General features: G+C 61.7%; 1 protein-coding gene across 6 annotated transcripts in view; it reads right to left on the bottom strand.

Moving 5' to 3' along the window:
* TMEM94 (transmembrane protein 94) overlaps positions 1 to 14,800 on the bottom strand; it is a 33,308-nt gene that overhangs the window by 2,006 nt on the left and 16,502 nt on the right. For 2 of the 6 annotated variants that reach the window (XM_032320138.1, XM_032320134.1), the window contains 26 exons: positions 12,032 to 12,151; positions 11,601 to 11,728; positions 11,200 to 11,336; positions 9,541 to 9,743; positions 9,029 to 9,180; positions 8,578 to 8,680; positions 8,265 to 8,351; positions 7,889 to 8,005; positions 7,491 to 7,547; positions 7,142 to 7,246; positions 6,838 to 7,002; positions 6,419 to 6,628; positions 5,636 to 5,945; positions 5,207 to 5,380; positions 4,746 to 4,848; positions 4,408 to 4,625; positions 3,309 to 3,490; positions 2,857 to 2,995; positions 2,524 to 2,639; positions 2,305 to 2,404; positions 1,847 to 1,955; positions 1,470 to 1,659; positions 1,174 to 1,251; positions 802 to 887; positions 447 to 528; positions 53 to 201 (listed from right to left, as the gene is read on the bottom strand). In XM_032320138.1, the coding sequence (XP_032176029.1) occupies positions 53 to 201; positions 447 to 528; positions 802 to 887; positions 1,174 to 1,251; positions 1,470 to 1,659; positions 1,847 to 1,955; positions 2,305 to 2,404; positions 2,524 to 2,639; positions 2,857 to 2,995; positions 3,309 to 3,490; positions 4,408 to 4,625; positions 4,746 to 4,848; positions 5,207 to 5,380; positions 5,636 to 5,945; positions 6,419 to 6,628; positions 6,838 to 7,002; positions 7,142 to 7,246; positions 7,491 to 7,547; positions 7,889 to 8,005; positions 8,265 to 8,351; positions 8,578 to 8,680; positions 9,029 to 9,180; positions 9,541 to 9,743; positions 11,200 to 11,336; positions 11,601 to 11,728; positions 12,032 to 12,151 (3,620 nt within the window). The remainder of the gene's footprint in view (positions 1 to 52; positions 202 to 446; positions 529 to 801; positions 888 to 1,173; positions 1,252 to 1,469; positions 1,660 to 1,846; positions 1,956 to 2,304; positions 2,405 to 2,523; positions 2,640 to 2,856; positions 2,996 to 3,308; positions 3,491 to 4,407; positions 4,626 to 4,745; positions 4,849 to 5,206; positions 5,381 to 5,635; positions 5,946 to 6,418; positions 6,629 to 6,837; positions 7,003 to 7,141; positions 7,247 to 7,490; positions 7,548 to 7,888; positions 8,006 to 8,264; positions 8,352 to 8,577; positions 8,681 to 9,028; positions 9,181 to 9,540; positions 9,744 to 11,199; positions 11,337 to 11,600; positions 11,729 to 12,031; positions 12,152 to 14,800) is intronic. The other 4 variants (XM_032320139.1, XM_032320136.1, XM_032320137.1 and 1 more) reach the window with 3 other exon arrangements.

The raw sequence follows: 14,800 nt of genomic DNA, 5'->3' as shown, positions 1-14,800 counted from the left end.
GCCCCCCGGGAAGCGGGCGGTGGCGGGTGGGGAGGGGCGGGGCAGGCCGCACCTGGGCAGCATGATGGACGAGCAGTTGGTGAGGTTGCGGGCCCGGGAGCTGTCGCAGAAGCTCTGCAGCGTGAAGCCAAAGCAGACGAGGCACGAGCTGATGGTGAGGCTAAATTTCAGCAAGAAGCAGAGCAGGAAGTAGTGCTGGGTCTGCAGAACGAAGGGAGGCCCGTCACTCCTGGGGTGGCCCCCCGGGCCCGGGGCTGCGCAGGCTCTTTGGGAGGGAACTGGGTAGGCCGGGTGGGGAGAGGATCCTTCCCAGCTCTGTACAGCCACCTCCCCTTCAGCTGAGGGACGTTCTGACCAAAGCCCCTCTCTGTCCCCCAAGGCTCAGCCCCCTTGGTACCCACGTTCCTCAGCAAAGGCCCAGGCCCACAGGGCTCCACGTTGCCTACCTTCTTAGGAATGGACTGAAGGTTCTTCCCTGTGGCCATAGACATGATGGAGCTGTGGGGGGGCTTCCCCAGCAGAGAGATGCTGAAAAGGAGGGACTTGGTGAAGGGTGGGGACTGTGACCTTCTGTCCATCAATTCCCATGTGGGAAGCCTTTCGGCAGTTTTGGGAGTGAGGGCAGGGCTAGGGGGAGATGGAACAAAACAAGGGAGGGTCCCCCCTGGCCTCCCCACCACCGCCAGCGTCTCCTGTGCCCGGGGGTCATAAGCACTGAGGAGGGGGACCTGGGCTCCTTGAAGCTGCTCATGCTGTCCCAGCCCCACCCGCCTGGACCAGGATGGATGGCATAGCTCTCACCTGAGCAGCGGGTAGCAAAAGCAGGACAGCCACAGGATGTCTGTGGTGCTCAGCAGTGGCGGCAGCTGAACCAGACAAGACAGGAACTAGACCAGGAGAGCCAGGAAGCAGGATTAGGCTCTGGCCAATAGTAGGATGCCAGGAGCCCCACGGCTGCCTTGCCCCGTGCCCAGACAGATGCCTAGAGGAGCTGGGGCCCCAGGGGCTGCTATCCTGCTGATGGGTCAGCTCCAAAGGCCCCGGGGTTCCACAGAGGCCAGGGCCCCCCTAGGCCGTGCCACATCCTCCCAGCCGACCGCCCCCGACTCTCAGCTGGACCTTGAGTGGAGGAGCGGGTGGGGCGGGCCGGTGCCAGGGCAGGCCTCCGCTCACCTGGATGACCACGAGCGTCAGCTGGCATTGCAGCAGGAAGAGGAAGCACTTTCGAATGCCGTAGGTGGCGTGCCGCGCCTAGGGACCGGAAGGGACAGAGTGTGGCCGGCCCTACAGCTGACAAATCTTAGCCAAGAGCCAGATGCCCCAGAGGCTCCTGCTAGGAAAGGGTGGAGGCCAGTGAGCCTCTCTGGGAGGGAAATCAACCCCTGGGAGCCCAGACGGATCCTGTGTCACTCCTGCCCACCCCGCGCAGCCCTCCCTTCCCTGCCTGCTGTGCCAGCCCGAGCCCCCACCTGCTCAATGAGCCGGATGATGCTGATGGTCTCCTCCTGGCGAAAGGTCAGGGAGCAGGGCAGGCTGTTGAGCTGCCCCGAGAGCTGGAGGGGAGAAAGGCCATCTGAGGCCTGGGCCATGCTGGTGCTGGTGGCGTAACCAAAGGTCTCCCAGGAGCAGCGGGATGGGTACAGGGGATCCAGGGCGATGCTGTTCGGTGGAGGGGGAAAGCCGTCAGCCACTCCGCAAACATCCCATATCCCATGGGAGGAGGCGAGCACCCGCTCCCCCTCTCCCCACCATGCCCAGTCTGCTGGTCCCAACCCGAGCAAGATCAGCCACGGAATGTGCCCCAGTCCCACCCACGCGAGCCCCCAAACTCGGGCGTCCCCCTGACCTGATGTCACTCTGGAGGAAAAGGCAACTGTTCCTTAGATTGGCAGAGCTGCCCAGGCAGCAGGTCACCTCCCCATACTCCTGCATGATCTTGATCATCTCACACATGGCTGAGGGGGCAGAGTCGGGGAGCACAAGAGTCAGGCGTCTGGGGCCCTGTGTGAGGCTCTGGGCAGAGACCCACAGGGTAGGAGAGCAGGAGATGGGGTAGGGGGAGCCAGCCCCGCTTTGGGGATGGTCCTCCCCTCAAGCACGTGAATATCACGTAACTGCTGTCCCTTAAGACTGGCTAGAAAGGGCACGCCCGCAGCTCCAGCCCACTGCGTTTCCCCGGCTCCTCCCAGCTCAGGTTGCTCAGCCACCCCCCCCACCCCCCCACCCCACCCCCCGCATGGGACTCTTCCAGCAGAGCCCACCAGGAGCCTGGGCCTCCTTAGCAGCCGTGGCTACGGGACTCACTCTCGGGGGTACAGTCGGTGAACAGCGGTACGAGCAGCGGCACGTTGTCGATGTTCTGCAAGTGGGGGCGCACCTGGTGGATGCCACGTGGCAGCTTGGCCTGGACAGAGCGGAGACGTCAGTCGCCGCAGGGTCGGGAGAAGGCTCCCTCCCTCCCTTCTCTGGGCCGGTCAGTCAGCTACCTCGGAGGGCCAAGGGGCACGGGCCCTGCCATCCTACCCGGTTGCAGTCCTCCAAGAAGCTGGGGAGGTCGCTGTCCGTGGGCTGGAAGCTAATGAGGTCTGAGTGACCCTCCTCCTCCATCAGAAGGAGCCCTTCCGCATCATCGCGGGACACTGTGGGATGAAAACCTGTCCTTCACCTTGGAGTCAGCCTTCTGAGGGCCTTTTCTTGCCCTGAAGATGGCAGAGAACTTCCTGCTTCTGGTCTCCTCCACTATCAGCTGTTGTGACCACAGGGAGACGAGGGCCATTTTCCAACGGAGAATCTACGGAGGCTCCTTCTAGAACTGCCCCCACCCACCTCGTCCCTGCCCCAAACCCGTGCCCTCACCCTGGTTCAGGTCGTCATGCAGGGAGCCAGCATGGCTAGGGCTGGAGGGGGGGATCTCAGAGCCGGGCATGTCACCGTTGGGCGTCAGGGAGATGTGGCAGTTCCAGCCTGTCTCCAGGCCCATCTTTTCTGCAAATACCTGCACAAGAAAGATGCCGGTGAACAGACGGACCCACAAGCCCACGGGAGAAAGGGTCAGCGGAGGCAGAGGGGGGCGGCTCTCCCCCACCTTGCCTTTTTTTTTTTTTTAAAGATTTTATTTATTTATTTGTCAGAGAGAGAGAGAGAGAGCGAGCACAGGCAGACAAAGTGCCAGGCAGAGGCAAAGGGAGAAGCAGGCTCCCTATGGAGCAAGGAGCCCGATGTGGGACTCGATCCCAGGATGCTGGGATCATGACCTGAGCTGAAGGCAGCTGCTTAACCAACTGAGCCACCCAGGCGTCCCGCCCCACCTTGCTTTTGAGCTCATCCTCCAGAGAGAAGTAGACAAAGCGGATGCATGCGTTGACCAGCCCGTCGATGAGGCGCACGATGTCCAGCCGGGCCTGGTACTGGGAGGACACCATGCCCATGAAGATCTGGCCGCTCAGGGCCTGCATGCAGTCTTCCTTCTCCAGCACCTCCCCGATCCCTTCTTCAGGTAGGCACAAGGCACAAAGCCCAGCCGGGACACCCAGGAACCAGCAGATTCCAGGAGGCAGCCCAGGCCACAAACACAGATGCCGCACCCAAATCAATGAGCATGTGGGCCCCAGGGGACCACACACACACACACACACACACACACACACACACACAGCCAAGACACAGAGGAGCCAACAGACACAGGAGAAAAGACAAGGAAAGGTACTCATCAGTCACGTGATGATCCTAAGGAGTAACGACAGAGCCCGGCCCTGCTCCAGGGCCCGGGGGAGCTGCCCTCACTCTCAGCCATGGCCGCAGTTCATGGTCTTTGGGTCATAAGACTGTGACTCTGTCTGTTTGGTAGCATGGGGAGGGGTGGGGTGGCTCTGAGTCCCTCTGTTCCAGCAGCACTGCGACCTGACCTTTTTGTCTGATCAAATAAGACTAATGGTCTAGGGGCGCCTGGGTGGCTCAGTGGGTTAAGCCTCTGCCTTCGGCTCAGGTCATGATCTCAGAGTTCTGGAATCGAGCCCCACATTGGGCTCTCTGCTCGGTGGGGAGCCTGCTTCCCCACCCCGCCCCCGCCTGCCTCTCTGCCTACTTGTGATCTCTGTCAAATAAATAAATAAAATCTTAAAAAAAAAAAAAAGACTCATGGTCTATAAATACTGATGCTTAATGACTTCCAAAGAAAGCCCTTTGCTATCACATTAATGTCACCAGAAACCTGGGAGGGGGGCCATTACGAGCACCCGGGTGCCTGTGAAATGGCTAAGGGACTTGCCCACGCCACCAGACAGTGAGCGCCACCTCGATGCTTGAGGTCCAGTGAGCCCACGGTTCCCTCCACTGTGATGGATTCCACGGCCCTCCGGAAGCTCCCCCCACGCCACCCCCCTCCCCCAGGACAGACGCGCCCGGTACCGTCCGAGCTCCAGCTGTTGCGGCGCGTGCTCAGCTTGATGGGGACGGTGCTGGGCAGCTCACACACGGTGAAGATGCTGCTCTGGCCAGGCGCCTGTACCAGCTCGATGCACTTGCCGTTGAGCTGAGAGGACAGGGTGCAGCTCATGGGCTTGTAGGCGAAGGCAGAGCAGTATCCAGACAAGCAGGCTCGCTGGTAAAAATCCAGCACTTTCTTTCTGCCAGGGAAGCGGGGCAAAAGTGAGGTGAATGGCCCTGAGGTGCCCCCTGCTCGTGAGCCGGGCAGGCGGATGGCCGGGGCTACCTGCCATTGGCACGAGGCGTGCTTCCTCACCTACCTGTCGGAACCCGAGAGAGGGTAGATGTCCGCCCCATCCCAGAAGTCTGTGCAGGCCTCTAAGACCACGTCAGCCGTGCCATGGGACAGCATCTGCTCTGTGCCTGAGGCAGGGAGGACGAGGCTGAACTGTGAGCGCCCCAAGTCGCTGCCGCCTCTCACTCCTGCCTCAATTAACACCCTACCGTCCTTGAGAAGGGCACTAGGGAGCCCCTGGGGAGTAGAATGCCCCAAGCCTGTGTGGGCTTGTGGGCCTTCAGACGGTCCTCAATCCCTGTGGCCACCGCCACCCCAGCACCAGTCCCCAAATCCAACCCCTGCCACATCTGTGGAAGGCTCTGGAAGCAGTCTAGTGCTCCTCTGCCCAGGCTCCCTTAAAAAAGGGACACGTAAAAGAAGTCCTGCCCCGCCAAGCTCCGGGAAAAGGTCTGGCCTGATGCCGGCCAAGCCTGGAAGGCTCACTGGTGGTGGTGTCCTTGATGAAGAGACTGATCATATGGCTGAGCGGGGGGCGCCGCTTGGTGACACAGGACAGCCTCCCCAGCGAGGTCTCCTTCACCATCTCGGCACTGGGGAGGCGGTAGAGTGCAAGGTGGTTCTCCTGCTTGAAGAGCTCCTTGGCACCAGGGGTGAAGCCTGCACGGGGAGGGGTAGCAACTTGGGGTGTCGGGAGGAAGCCCGTGGCACCTGCACCTCCCTCCCTTGCAGGGAGAGAACCCCCATCGGGCTAGGCTGGTTCTTCCCCCCTTTCCCCCTTGGGTACTCTCCCAGACTAGGAAGCACTGTCGAAAGGGGCCCGCTTCCAGGGGCTGGAGGGAAGCCGACAGGGCTGACGGGGCTCCCCGCGAAGGCCTGGGGCAGCGGTCTGCTCAGAGTCCGGGGCCAGCGCACCTATGAGGCGGGCGAGCTCGCAGAGGCCCCAGGGCACGTGCACGGGCAGGACGGCGCTGTGGCTCTCCTGCAGGGCGATGTTGCACAGGTGGTCGGAGAAGCGGCACAGCCGCTCAGTGACGCCGGCGTTGCAGAGGTTCAGCAGCACGTTGAGGCCCAGGGGCTTCAGGGACGTGAGGTGCAGCTGCCAGTTGGAGTCATCGAACTGGATGCAGGAGGGGTTCTGCTGGTCCTGGGACAGGCTCAGCATCTCCAGGTGGTAGTCGCACACGAAGTCCTCCGCCTCGTACGGCTCGCCCTCCAGCCCAGGCTGGGTCACGGGGAACCGGGGAGGGGAGCGTCAGCTGGGGAGAAGGCACCCCCTTCCCAGAGAGCCTGCTCGCGTGCGCGCTTATCCCATCCCTCCCGGAAACCCTCTCCCCATGTCCCTGCTGGGGTTCAGCTGCTTCCGGTAGCTCTGCCCAGCGATGGCAGCGGGAGGAGGACACCCAGGGCAGGGAGGGAGCAGGGAGGGAGCCGCCAGCCTTCTGTCTTCAGAAGGTTGTGACCAGAAGGGCCTTGCCCCAACCAGTCACCATCTGCAAGACCCAGAGGGGTCTCCCTCCCGGGCCCTGGATGAGGCCTCAGGAGGCCGTCCTGCCTGGCCGAGCCCCAAGGCCTGGGAACAGAGGCCGCCGCGTCTGTGCCTTCAGCTTCACCCCCCCGGGACAGGCTGCACCCCCTTGGCCCCTGCAGTGGGGGAGGCCAGGACCCCCCGCAGCTGCCCCCCCGCGCTGCTCTCACCTTGCCAGTCTCTTCTTCCCCGCCCTCCGTGTCCCGGCTGAAGCTCACGTTGGAGCCGGATGGGTGTTTGCTGCGGCCGTGGGCTTTGTGGTGAGAGTAGAATTCGGGGGGCTTGGGACCATCACCCGGCCAGTCGCCACGCTCCTGCTCATTGGAAAGGTGCAGGGAAGCGTTCAGAGACCCGGCCAGGAGGGCATCTCGTTCGTGGGGCTGAGGAGAACAAGGAGCACAGGCCTCGGACCGGGGTCCCACTGGCTGTCACGGGCCAGGGAGGCAGGGCAGTTCTGAGGCGGAGGCTCTGCGTGAACGGCCGAGAAGCAGATCCTAACGGTGCTGGAGCCTTCCTTCGCCCTCCCAGCCTCGCCCTCCCTGAGGCCACTGGCCAGGCCCGGAGCAGGGTCCCTGGGAGCCGGCCCTACCTCTTCCTCTACCTCAGGATGGCAGAAGGAGCGGGTGGACAGGTCATCGGTGAGGTCCTCGTGGCTGCTGTGGGGGGGTTCCACCTTCCCACTGAAGAACAGCACGGTCTCTGGGCTGGGGTTTGGCCACGACAGGATCCCCTGTTTGTCCACACAGCACAGGACCTGCAGGGAGAGATGGGGGTTGGGGAGGGGGCCTGGCATTCCCCAACCTGCCAGGGTCCATTCAAATGGCGGGCAGGCACCGGACACAGCCCGGCAGCCGGCCAGTGGGGGCGGGGTCCTCCCGCAGGGCCACCCTCACCGTGACCGAGCCCAGGCTGTGCAGCAGGCTGGAGCTATGGCTCAGCGTCGGTGACGTCCCTTGGATCACCTGCAGGAAATGCCCCCAAATACAACGCAGCATTTCCTGGTGGGAGAGACGAAGTCCATGTTATTTCCCTGGAGACAGCCTCAGGAGCCGGCAGAGGAAACAGTCCGGGGACCAGGAAGTCGGGGTGGAGAGGCATTCGCCTGGGCAGAGCACACAGGAGACAGAAGGCTCCGAGGCCATAAAATAGGGGAGCCTCAGGGGCCAGCTTGAGGCCAGCTTGAAGGAGCTCAGGTTGGCAGCTCCAAGGGCCTAGGGCAGAAGGTGTCCCAGGCGAGTGTACCTGAGAGGGGACGGCTTCGGTATAGCTGCTGAGAGTGTCCTCCGAGAACTTGGCCAGCTGCACCGAGAAAAGGGCACCGGCTCAGGGAGGCCTCCAAGCTGCAAGGGTGGGGCCCCCCCCACCAGCAAGGCTCCCGATGCCTTTGATAAAGGACACCCGGGGCCGTTCCGGAATCCCATGTCTGCTGAGAACCAGCAGGGACGACCCCCCGCCTCACACGGCCCAGCCTGGAGGCTCCTCCACACGGAGAGCAGCTCAGGGTCCACCCGTGCCGGGGAGAGGGGCCCACAGTGAGGCTGGACCTCGGTACCCAGTCGCTGGGCCCCAGCTGACACCCTCTTTTGGCTCCCGATTTTTTTCTTGTTGTGCTGTCCCCGTGATGCCTTGGAACAACCTACCAGGGAGCTGGGCGAGGCCTTGCTCATCTGGGCCAGGACCCGAGCTTCTCCACAGGCGGTTGCCAGGACCCAGAGGACTGGAAAGAGCAGGGGCAGGATGGGCAGGACGCCATTGACCTGGGGAAGCACGAACCACACTGAGGCCTCTCAAAGAGCCGCTGGCCTGCGGAGAGGGAGGGACGGGAGGCCTTCCCCAGCCCCGAAGCCACTCCCTGAGTAGAAAGGGACAGCTGTCCAGCGCAGGAAAAGAAGGGGAGCAGGCATCCTCCAGCTGTGACCCCTGGGCTGCAGAGGGAGGGACAGCCAGGGCCCCGTGAGGGGACCCAGCCTCCCAGGAAAGAGCAGGGCACCATGGAGGGGCAAGGGCAGGGCCTACCTGCAGCTGCAGGAGGGCGTACTGCCAGGAGGCAATGCCAGGAGCACTCAGCATGAAGCGCAGCGCATTGGTAATGAGGAAGCCGGCCTTCGGGGAACAGGAGAAGCGCAGCCTCAGCCCCCCACCCAGATAGGGACCCTGGCTCTAAGGCTCCCCTTCCTCCGCCCACGCATACCCCCACCCAGCCCCAGCACCGGCCATCTCACTCTGGGCACCCCCCTCCCCGTCTTCTCACGCGCTCACCTGAATCTGGCCCCGAGGCTCCCCCATTTCCTGGCCCTCTCCCCTGCCCCGCGAGGCCCGCCTCACGCACCAGGACCACGGGCACCGCGTACTGCAGCATCACCGACTGCACTGTGAACCTCTCGTTGTCCAGGGCGGTGACTGGGCGGGACAGGGCCATGTCCAGGCACCATCTGCAGAGAGGGGTGGCCCTGTAGCTGGGCGAGCCTTCGGAGGTGGGGAGAGGCCGGAAACACCCACCTGCCTGGGCACCACTGAGTCAGACCATCTCTCCTGTTCCCTGGGAGAGGGGTCTGGGGCAGCCTCTTGAGTGGTCCCCTCAGAGCTCCAGAGGGGAGAGGAACAATGGCCCAGGCTAGGAATTCTCATGAGACACTCAAGTTAAAAAATCTACAGGGGTGCCTACCCCAAGGGGAGCTCTGGATAAACCAGGCTCTCTCCTTGTCAGCCCACCCCCTGCTCCCAGAGGCACCAGGGGCGAGAACTCGGGCGCCAGAAGGAAGGCGGGACGGCAAGCTGACCTGATGTTGTCGATTACAGGGGTCTCAAGGACGCGGAAGAGCCGGTGCTGCTGGGGGTTCTGCGGCCCCTTCTTCACTTCTCCCCGGGGGGAGGGAGGTGGAGAGAAAGGGGGAAACAGGTCTCCGGGCTCCAAGACGATGTGCTCATCATCCTGCCAGAGTCAGGGGAGGAGGGGTCAAGGGCATTGGTTCAATCAGAAGCCACTCTTTCTGGACAATTCAGCTAAGTGCAGATACCTCACTGGGTTAGGGGCCATTGGTTGACAAAGAGTCAGCCGTGGGGCGGGGGAGGGTGGTGGTTGTGAAACTGGATTCCTAGCAGCTTAAGGGTGGGAGAAACTAAAGAACAGGACAAGGAGAAACATTCCAGCTCTTCTCCATTCTTCCAGAGCCCTTGCCAAGAAGCCTGTGAGCCGGCCAGGAAGGTTCAGGATCGAGCCCTGGGACCCTCCCACCATTGCCGGTAGATGCTCCCACAGCATGTCCAGGGAAGGAGAAAAGCCTCGAGCTACCTTGATCCCCCTCAGAGAGGCGAACGATTCCTGGCCGGGCCTCAGAGCTATGATGTCTCCTTCTACCAACAGGCTAACTGGCAGGTTGACCAGATGTCCATCTCTGTAGGCCCAGTGCAGGGACCAGGACGGTGCAAAGGGCATGTGGAGGTCCGGGTACATGGCATCTGGCCACTTGATCTCCTTGCCATCCCTCAGTGCATCTGAGGAGAAGGGGAGGAAAGAAACCACCTCACCCATGGCTCCGCACATCAGCCACCCAGCACACACCGTGGGGCTCTGCCTGCTCGCCTTCCTTTCCCAGAAGGCTTACAGCACCCCGCACCAGCCACGCCAACACTACCCCTCTCTCCAGGGCACCTCCCCTGAAGTCTCTCCCATTACTCCAGCCCAGGCACTTCTACCACTCGGAACACCAGCTTATTCTTTATACCCTGAACTCCATTCAAATACGTTTCACAAGCAATGCCGAGGGCTTTGAGGGATGCCAAGGTCAAAGGTGAAGACGACACAGTCCCTGCCCTTCAGGAGCCGAAACCGAAAAGAGAGATGTCTGTGGGCAGATAACACGAATCACAGCAAACCCGCACTCAGGGCATTAGGAAAGATCCCCGAGCTGCAGGAGCACAGGAGAGCTGATGCCATCAGAGGCGGCCTCAGGGGAAAGGGAGCGGAGTTTAAGATGGGCAGATCTGTCAGCTGGAGCCGATGAGGGAGGAGCACGCCAGGGAGGGGGACACCAGGATGAGGCACAGAAGCAGGTTGGTCCACGGTGGGTCTGGCACTGGGGAGGGGTTTTCAGGTGAAGATGACAGTAGAGAAAAGTCCAGAGAGGGAGGCTGGAGCCTGGCCCAGAGGTTCTGGGCAGCTCTGATAAGCAAGAGGGAGCCACTGATGGTTCCTGAGCAAGAGACCGAGCTCTCAGAGAGCAGGGCCCATGTTCCTCGGTCACTGCTGTCCTTCCCACACCTGGCACGTGGCTGCAACCAACCGATCATTTCAGAATGAAGCAACCCCCTCTAACTTAGCATTTAAACATCTGCTGCCTGCTTGGGTTCGAGAAATGTCTCTGACACTAGGTGTTTCTCTTATAAGACCACAGGCCCTTGGAAAGCAGGAATTACTGTCTCTAGCTGGGGCTTAGCAAACGCTACCTGAATGAAAGAACGAGCAGAAACCGGACTGAGCAACTCCCTTCTTTAGGAACAGGGCTGCTCCATTTTGGGCTCCCGGTTCTGGGCCCCCAACCCTGCCTCCTGCAGCTCTTAGACTTCCCTGGCCCATCTTACTACATGCCCTGGCCCAGTACCGCCAGACAAGACAGACTTGGAAGAGAAAACCTCAACTGTCCTCCTGCCAAAAGAGGGGCCTCCCCGTTCAGTCTCCCATCATTAGCAAGCCTGCGAGCCGACGGGGCCGCCATCGGCCTCCCCGCGTGCCGTGTTCAGGCCACACGCCTAGCTGTCCGTGCCTCTCGCTGTCCTGCTCAAAAGAGGGCAGGGCAGCCTCCCAAATCTCCTGATGCCAAGAGCCCCCAGAATACTGGCCACAGGCAACACCCCTGTGCTGGGCTCCCCGGGGGGCCTCAGGAGAAGAGCGCGGGACCCACACTTCACAGGGCATCCGTTCCCACCCAGCATGCCTGAGCCTCGGCCTCACCTTGGATTTGATCAATGATCCCTCGGAGCCTCCGCTCTACCTCCCGACGCTTCAGCCGATCTTGCCACCCGATGAGGACAAGGTTGAGAAGCAGCAAGAGGAATAGTGCCGAGGCATTCACCAGCTCCACCCCATGGCTGGTGGGAAGAGGGGGGTACTAGCAGGGAGAGGGGCTTCCCCACCCAGCCAACCCCAGTCCCTTCTGCAAAGAGGGTCTCCTTTCGGGGCGGCGAGGGGGGTGGGTTGCTGACAGCAGCCTACTGGGGGACCGAGGATTCCTAACGACCCAGACTGTGACTGTGGGCAGGGCATGGTGCTGGCGGGGCTGGGGGTGGGTGTCCAGGTGGGAGGCAGGAGGGGTGGCCCAGTGCTCCCTGGGGGCGAGGCGGGGGCGCAGTTACCTGCCAGCCGGCTGGCCCCCGTGGCAGCCCAGCAGCAGCAGCACCGCCAGCAGCATGAGCGAGGCTCCGGGCCAGTGGAAGCAGGAGCAGCGGTTCCCGTGGTGCAGGAAACTGCTTCTCCACAGCTCCTGAGGAGGGGCGGTGGGGAGTGAGGGGCCCGGGGATCGAGCTGCTAGACCCGCCGCCTTCCTCCCACCCCCGCCTGCCCTGGCCTGAGGCTGCCTTGGTCTTCTGGCTTTGGTCTCAGCTGGGCAGCAGGTGGGGTCAGGACAGCACTCGGCGACGCAGCCCTGGCCGCTTTCTGATTTTTAGCGCGGCTCCGGGCGGGTCACACCGCCCGGCGTGAGGTGGGCTCCCGGGCCCGAGCCTGGGCCCCCCACGCCCCTCTGCCATCCCAGCCGGGCTCTGGCTTCCCCGTGAAGAGGCTTCACCTGCCACGTGAGACATTTCTTCCGTTCTTTCACATGTCCCTCCAGCACTGCCTCCAGCTGCTCCTTCAGGATGCTGAGGGCCTTCCGGGTAGACAGGCCCAGGGCCAAGGGTGGCTCGCCCTGGAGGGAAGCAGGCAGCAGTCAGCATCCCTGCGAGGCCCAGGGCACTGCCCAGGGAGGCCTCCATCGCAGGCCAGAGGCAGGGATCTTTCTTTGTCTTCCGCCCCCCCATCCTCCCTCTGCTTCCTCCACCAGCCACCCCCCCCCCCCGCCAGCTCTCAGGGTGTTTGCTCACATCTCCACCACCTTAAAAGCCCCCCACTCCTCAAGGCCAAGTTAAAAACAGAAACAGACTTACTCTACTCAGTGACTCCTAACCCACCTGCCAAGGCCATCGGCATCCCCAGCCCCACGCACTGCTCTTGCCCCTCTCACCTCCCCACCGACCTCTGCTGCCATCTGGGCATTTCAGGAGCCAAAAAATGGTGTGTTGGTTTTTTTTTTTTAAAGTGGGAAGGAGGAACTAACAAGGAGTTAAAAACATTAAGAAAAAAACCACCAAATACTGTTTCCACCATTTCACAGAAGGGACCATATTGTGACACTCTGGCATCAGAAAGGACTCGACAAGGGACAGTTGCCCTCAGGAAAGGACCTGCGATGCTGTCCTCTCCTGTCACCAAGGGTAGCAGAACAGAGCATGGATGGGGTGGTCCTGGGCGGCACTGGGGACCACCCACGCTGTCCTGTGGGAGCCTGGCCCGGCCTCTGCTTACGGACAGCCCCACTCCCAGGCTTTGCCCCGTCTTCTCCTTCTCCGACTGACTCCCCTCCATCCACACCACAGCCCATCCCGAGGACATCTTAACAAATTCATGTATGTTTCCAGGACAACCTCGGCCACCGTCATGGAGTCCCCCACCACACCACCAAGCTACGGCTCCTGAAGTTTAACTCCAGGCACGGCCCCGATGCTGACCTGTTTACTCCGCAGCCACACTGCTGTTTCACAGGCGCCTCGGAGTGGATTCGTCCAAAACCCTGGAGCGTGGCCCTCCCAGCTGGACAGCTCCGCTCCTGCAGTGACCACCACCCCCCTCCCACTCCTCAGGGTCGCCCTCTTCCAAACGAACTGCAACATCCAGCCAGAGCAGCGCACCGCCTCAACTGACCCCGTTTATCATTCAAGTCGAGCCCAGACTCCAGAGCAGGACCTGTGATCTACCAGCTTCTCTAGCCTCTCCTGCGTTTCCTCCAGTCCCCACGCAAGCCGTGCTCTCCGAGCTCGGGTGCAAGTACCTCTCTACGAGTTTCCCTCCCCGGGAACATGCTCCCGGCCCCAAACACCTCTCTCATCCCCTTCAAGCCTCATCTCCAATGTCAGCCGCTCTGGGAAATTTTCCCAAGGCCAAGGGCTGCACGTACGGGGCGAGTGCACCCGGGGCACTGGCTCCCAGTCTGCATTGTGGAGAACTATCATTATAGGTGGACTTGTCTCGCTTTCCCACCAGATTGCCGGTTCCTTGAACACAGGCACTGAACTCTTCCATCTCCACATCCCTCCAGGCAGCTGCCGAGACCGGCTGGCACGCAGCAGTGGGCCCATGGCCACCCCCTGGACGAATGGAAGAACAAGTGCGCACACACAGCTCCAGTGACCCCAGGGACAGGTTAATCAGGGCTTGGCAGCCGGGGGTTCACAGCCGAAATACCTAGAGCTTCTAAAAACGTGGATGTCCAGGTCTTACCCAAACCTACTGAATGAAAGCTTCTGAAGGGGAGTTCAATGCACACACTGAATCTGATACAGAGATTCCCCAGGTCGGGGGTCCTGGGATATAAAAAGCACCCCCCACGAAAGGAGTGCTGGTGGAGAACTGGATCTTTCCCAAGAGCTCCGATGTGAGCTCCCACCAGGAAAGGTTCCTGAGCAAGAGGAGAAAAGCCCTAGACTTGGGGCACCAAGAAAGGGGCTGGAGTTACCTACTGAGTCCTGACCACGGTTGGCTAACACTGGTGACGCCCTGGCCAGTTCAGCCATGGGCTGAACTGGCCAACATCCCAGACTTCCTCCTCTGCGCCTGTCTCCATACAGGACACACATCCCCATGACTGGAAGGGGCTGCTGCCCTGGGGTGGCGTCCCGTGACCACAGACCCATCCTGGTAGGACGCACCTGAGCAGAGCTCCCACACCGGCCCACTGACAGCTTTCTCAGCCTGTGGGATGAGGATGGGCTCCACACTGAGCCTGGCCCCAGGACTTCCCAGATCCCTTGCCTAAATCTCCCCTAATCCCTGCTCTCCATGCTGGCTTTGGGGGATTATGAAGATAAGAGCTGGTTCTTCCCAGAGGGGATAACTGGTTATTTCAGCTCAGGAAGATAGGGCCCTCTGGGCAGGGGGCCCACACCCCAGCATGGGTAAACACCCCAGAGCCTCCACCTCCCTCTGGCAGAGATCCTGAGGCCCTCCTGAGAAGCCGTGATCCACAACAGATGAGTGTCAGGTAAGTCAGGTCTGCACGTCTGCCTCCCTGACTCCTGACATAGAAGGGGAGGCAGGGAGGAAGAAAGGAGGGAACCAGAGGCCTCCTCGTGTCTAAGGGGCTGGTCCAGGGGGTGATGCCCGTTCCCCCCAATCCAGGAAAGAAGAGGATCTGGCGGGCACAGCCACGGCGCACGCAGCCTCCCATGCTGCCTGTCCCTGCTGCCCTCATTCCCCCAGGCTCTACTTTGTGAGCTCTCTCCTTCCCAAGAAGGACTTGTCG

Source organism: Mustela erminea, chromosome 18 (genome assembly GCF_009829155.1).
Source record: "Mustela erminea isolate mMusErm1 chromosome 18, mMusErm1.Pri, whole genome shotgun sequence".
In the NCBI taxonomy this organism is placed as follows: Eukaryota; Metazoa; Chordata; class Mammalia; order Carnivora; family Mustelidae; genus Mustela; species Mustela erminea.
The sequence above is the reverse complement of the archived record's forward strand: the minus strand, read 5'-3'. Positions and strand labels throughout refer to the sequence as shown.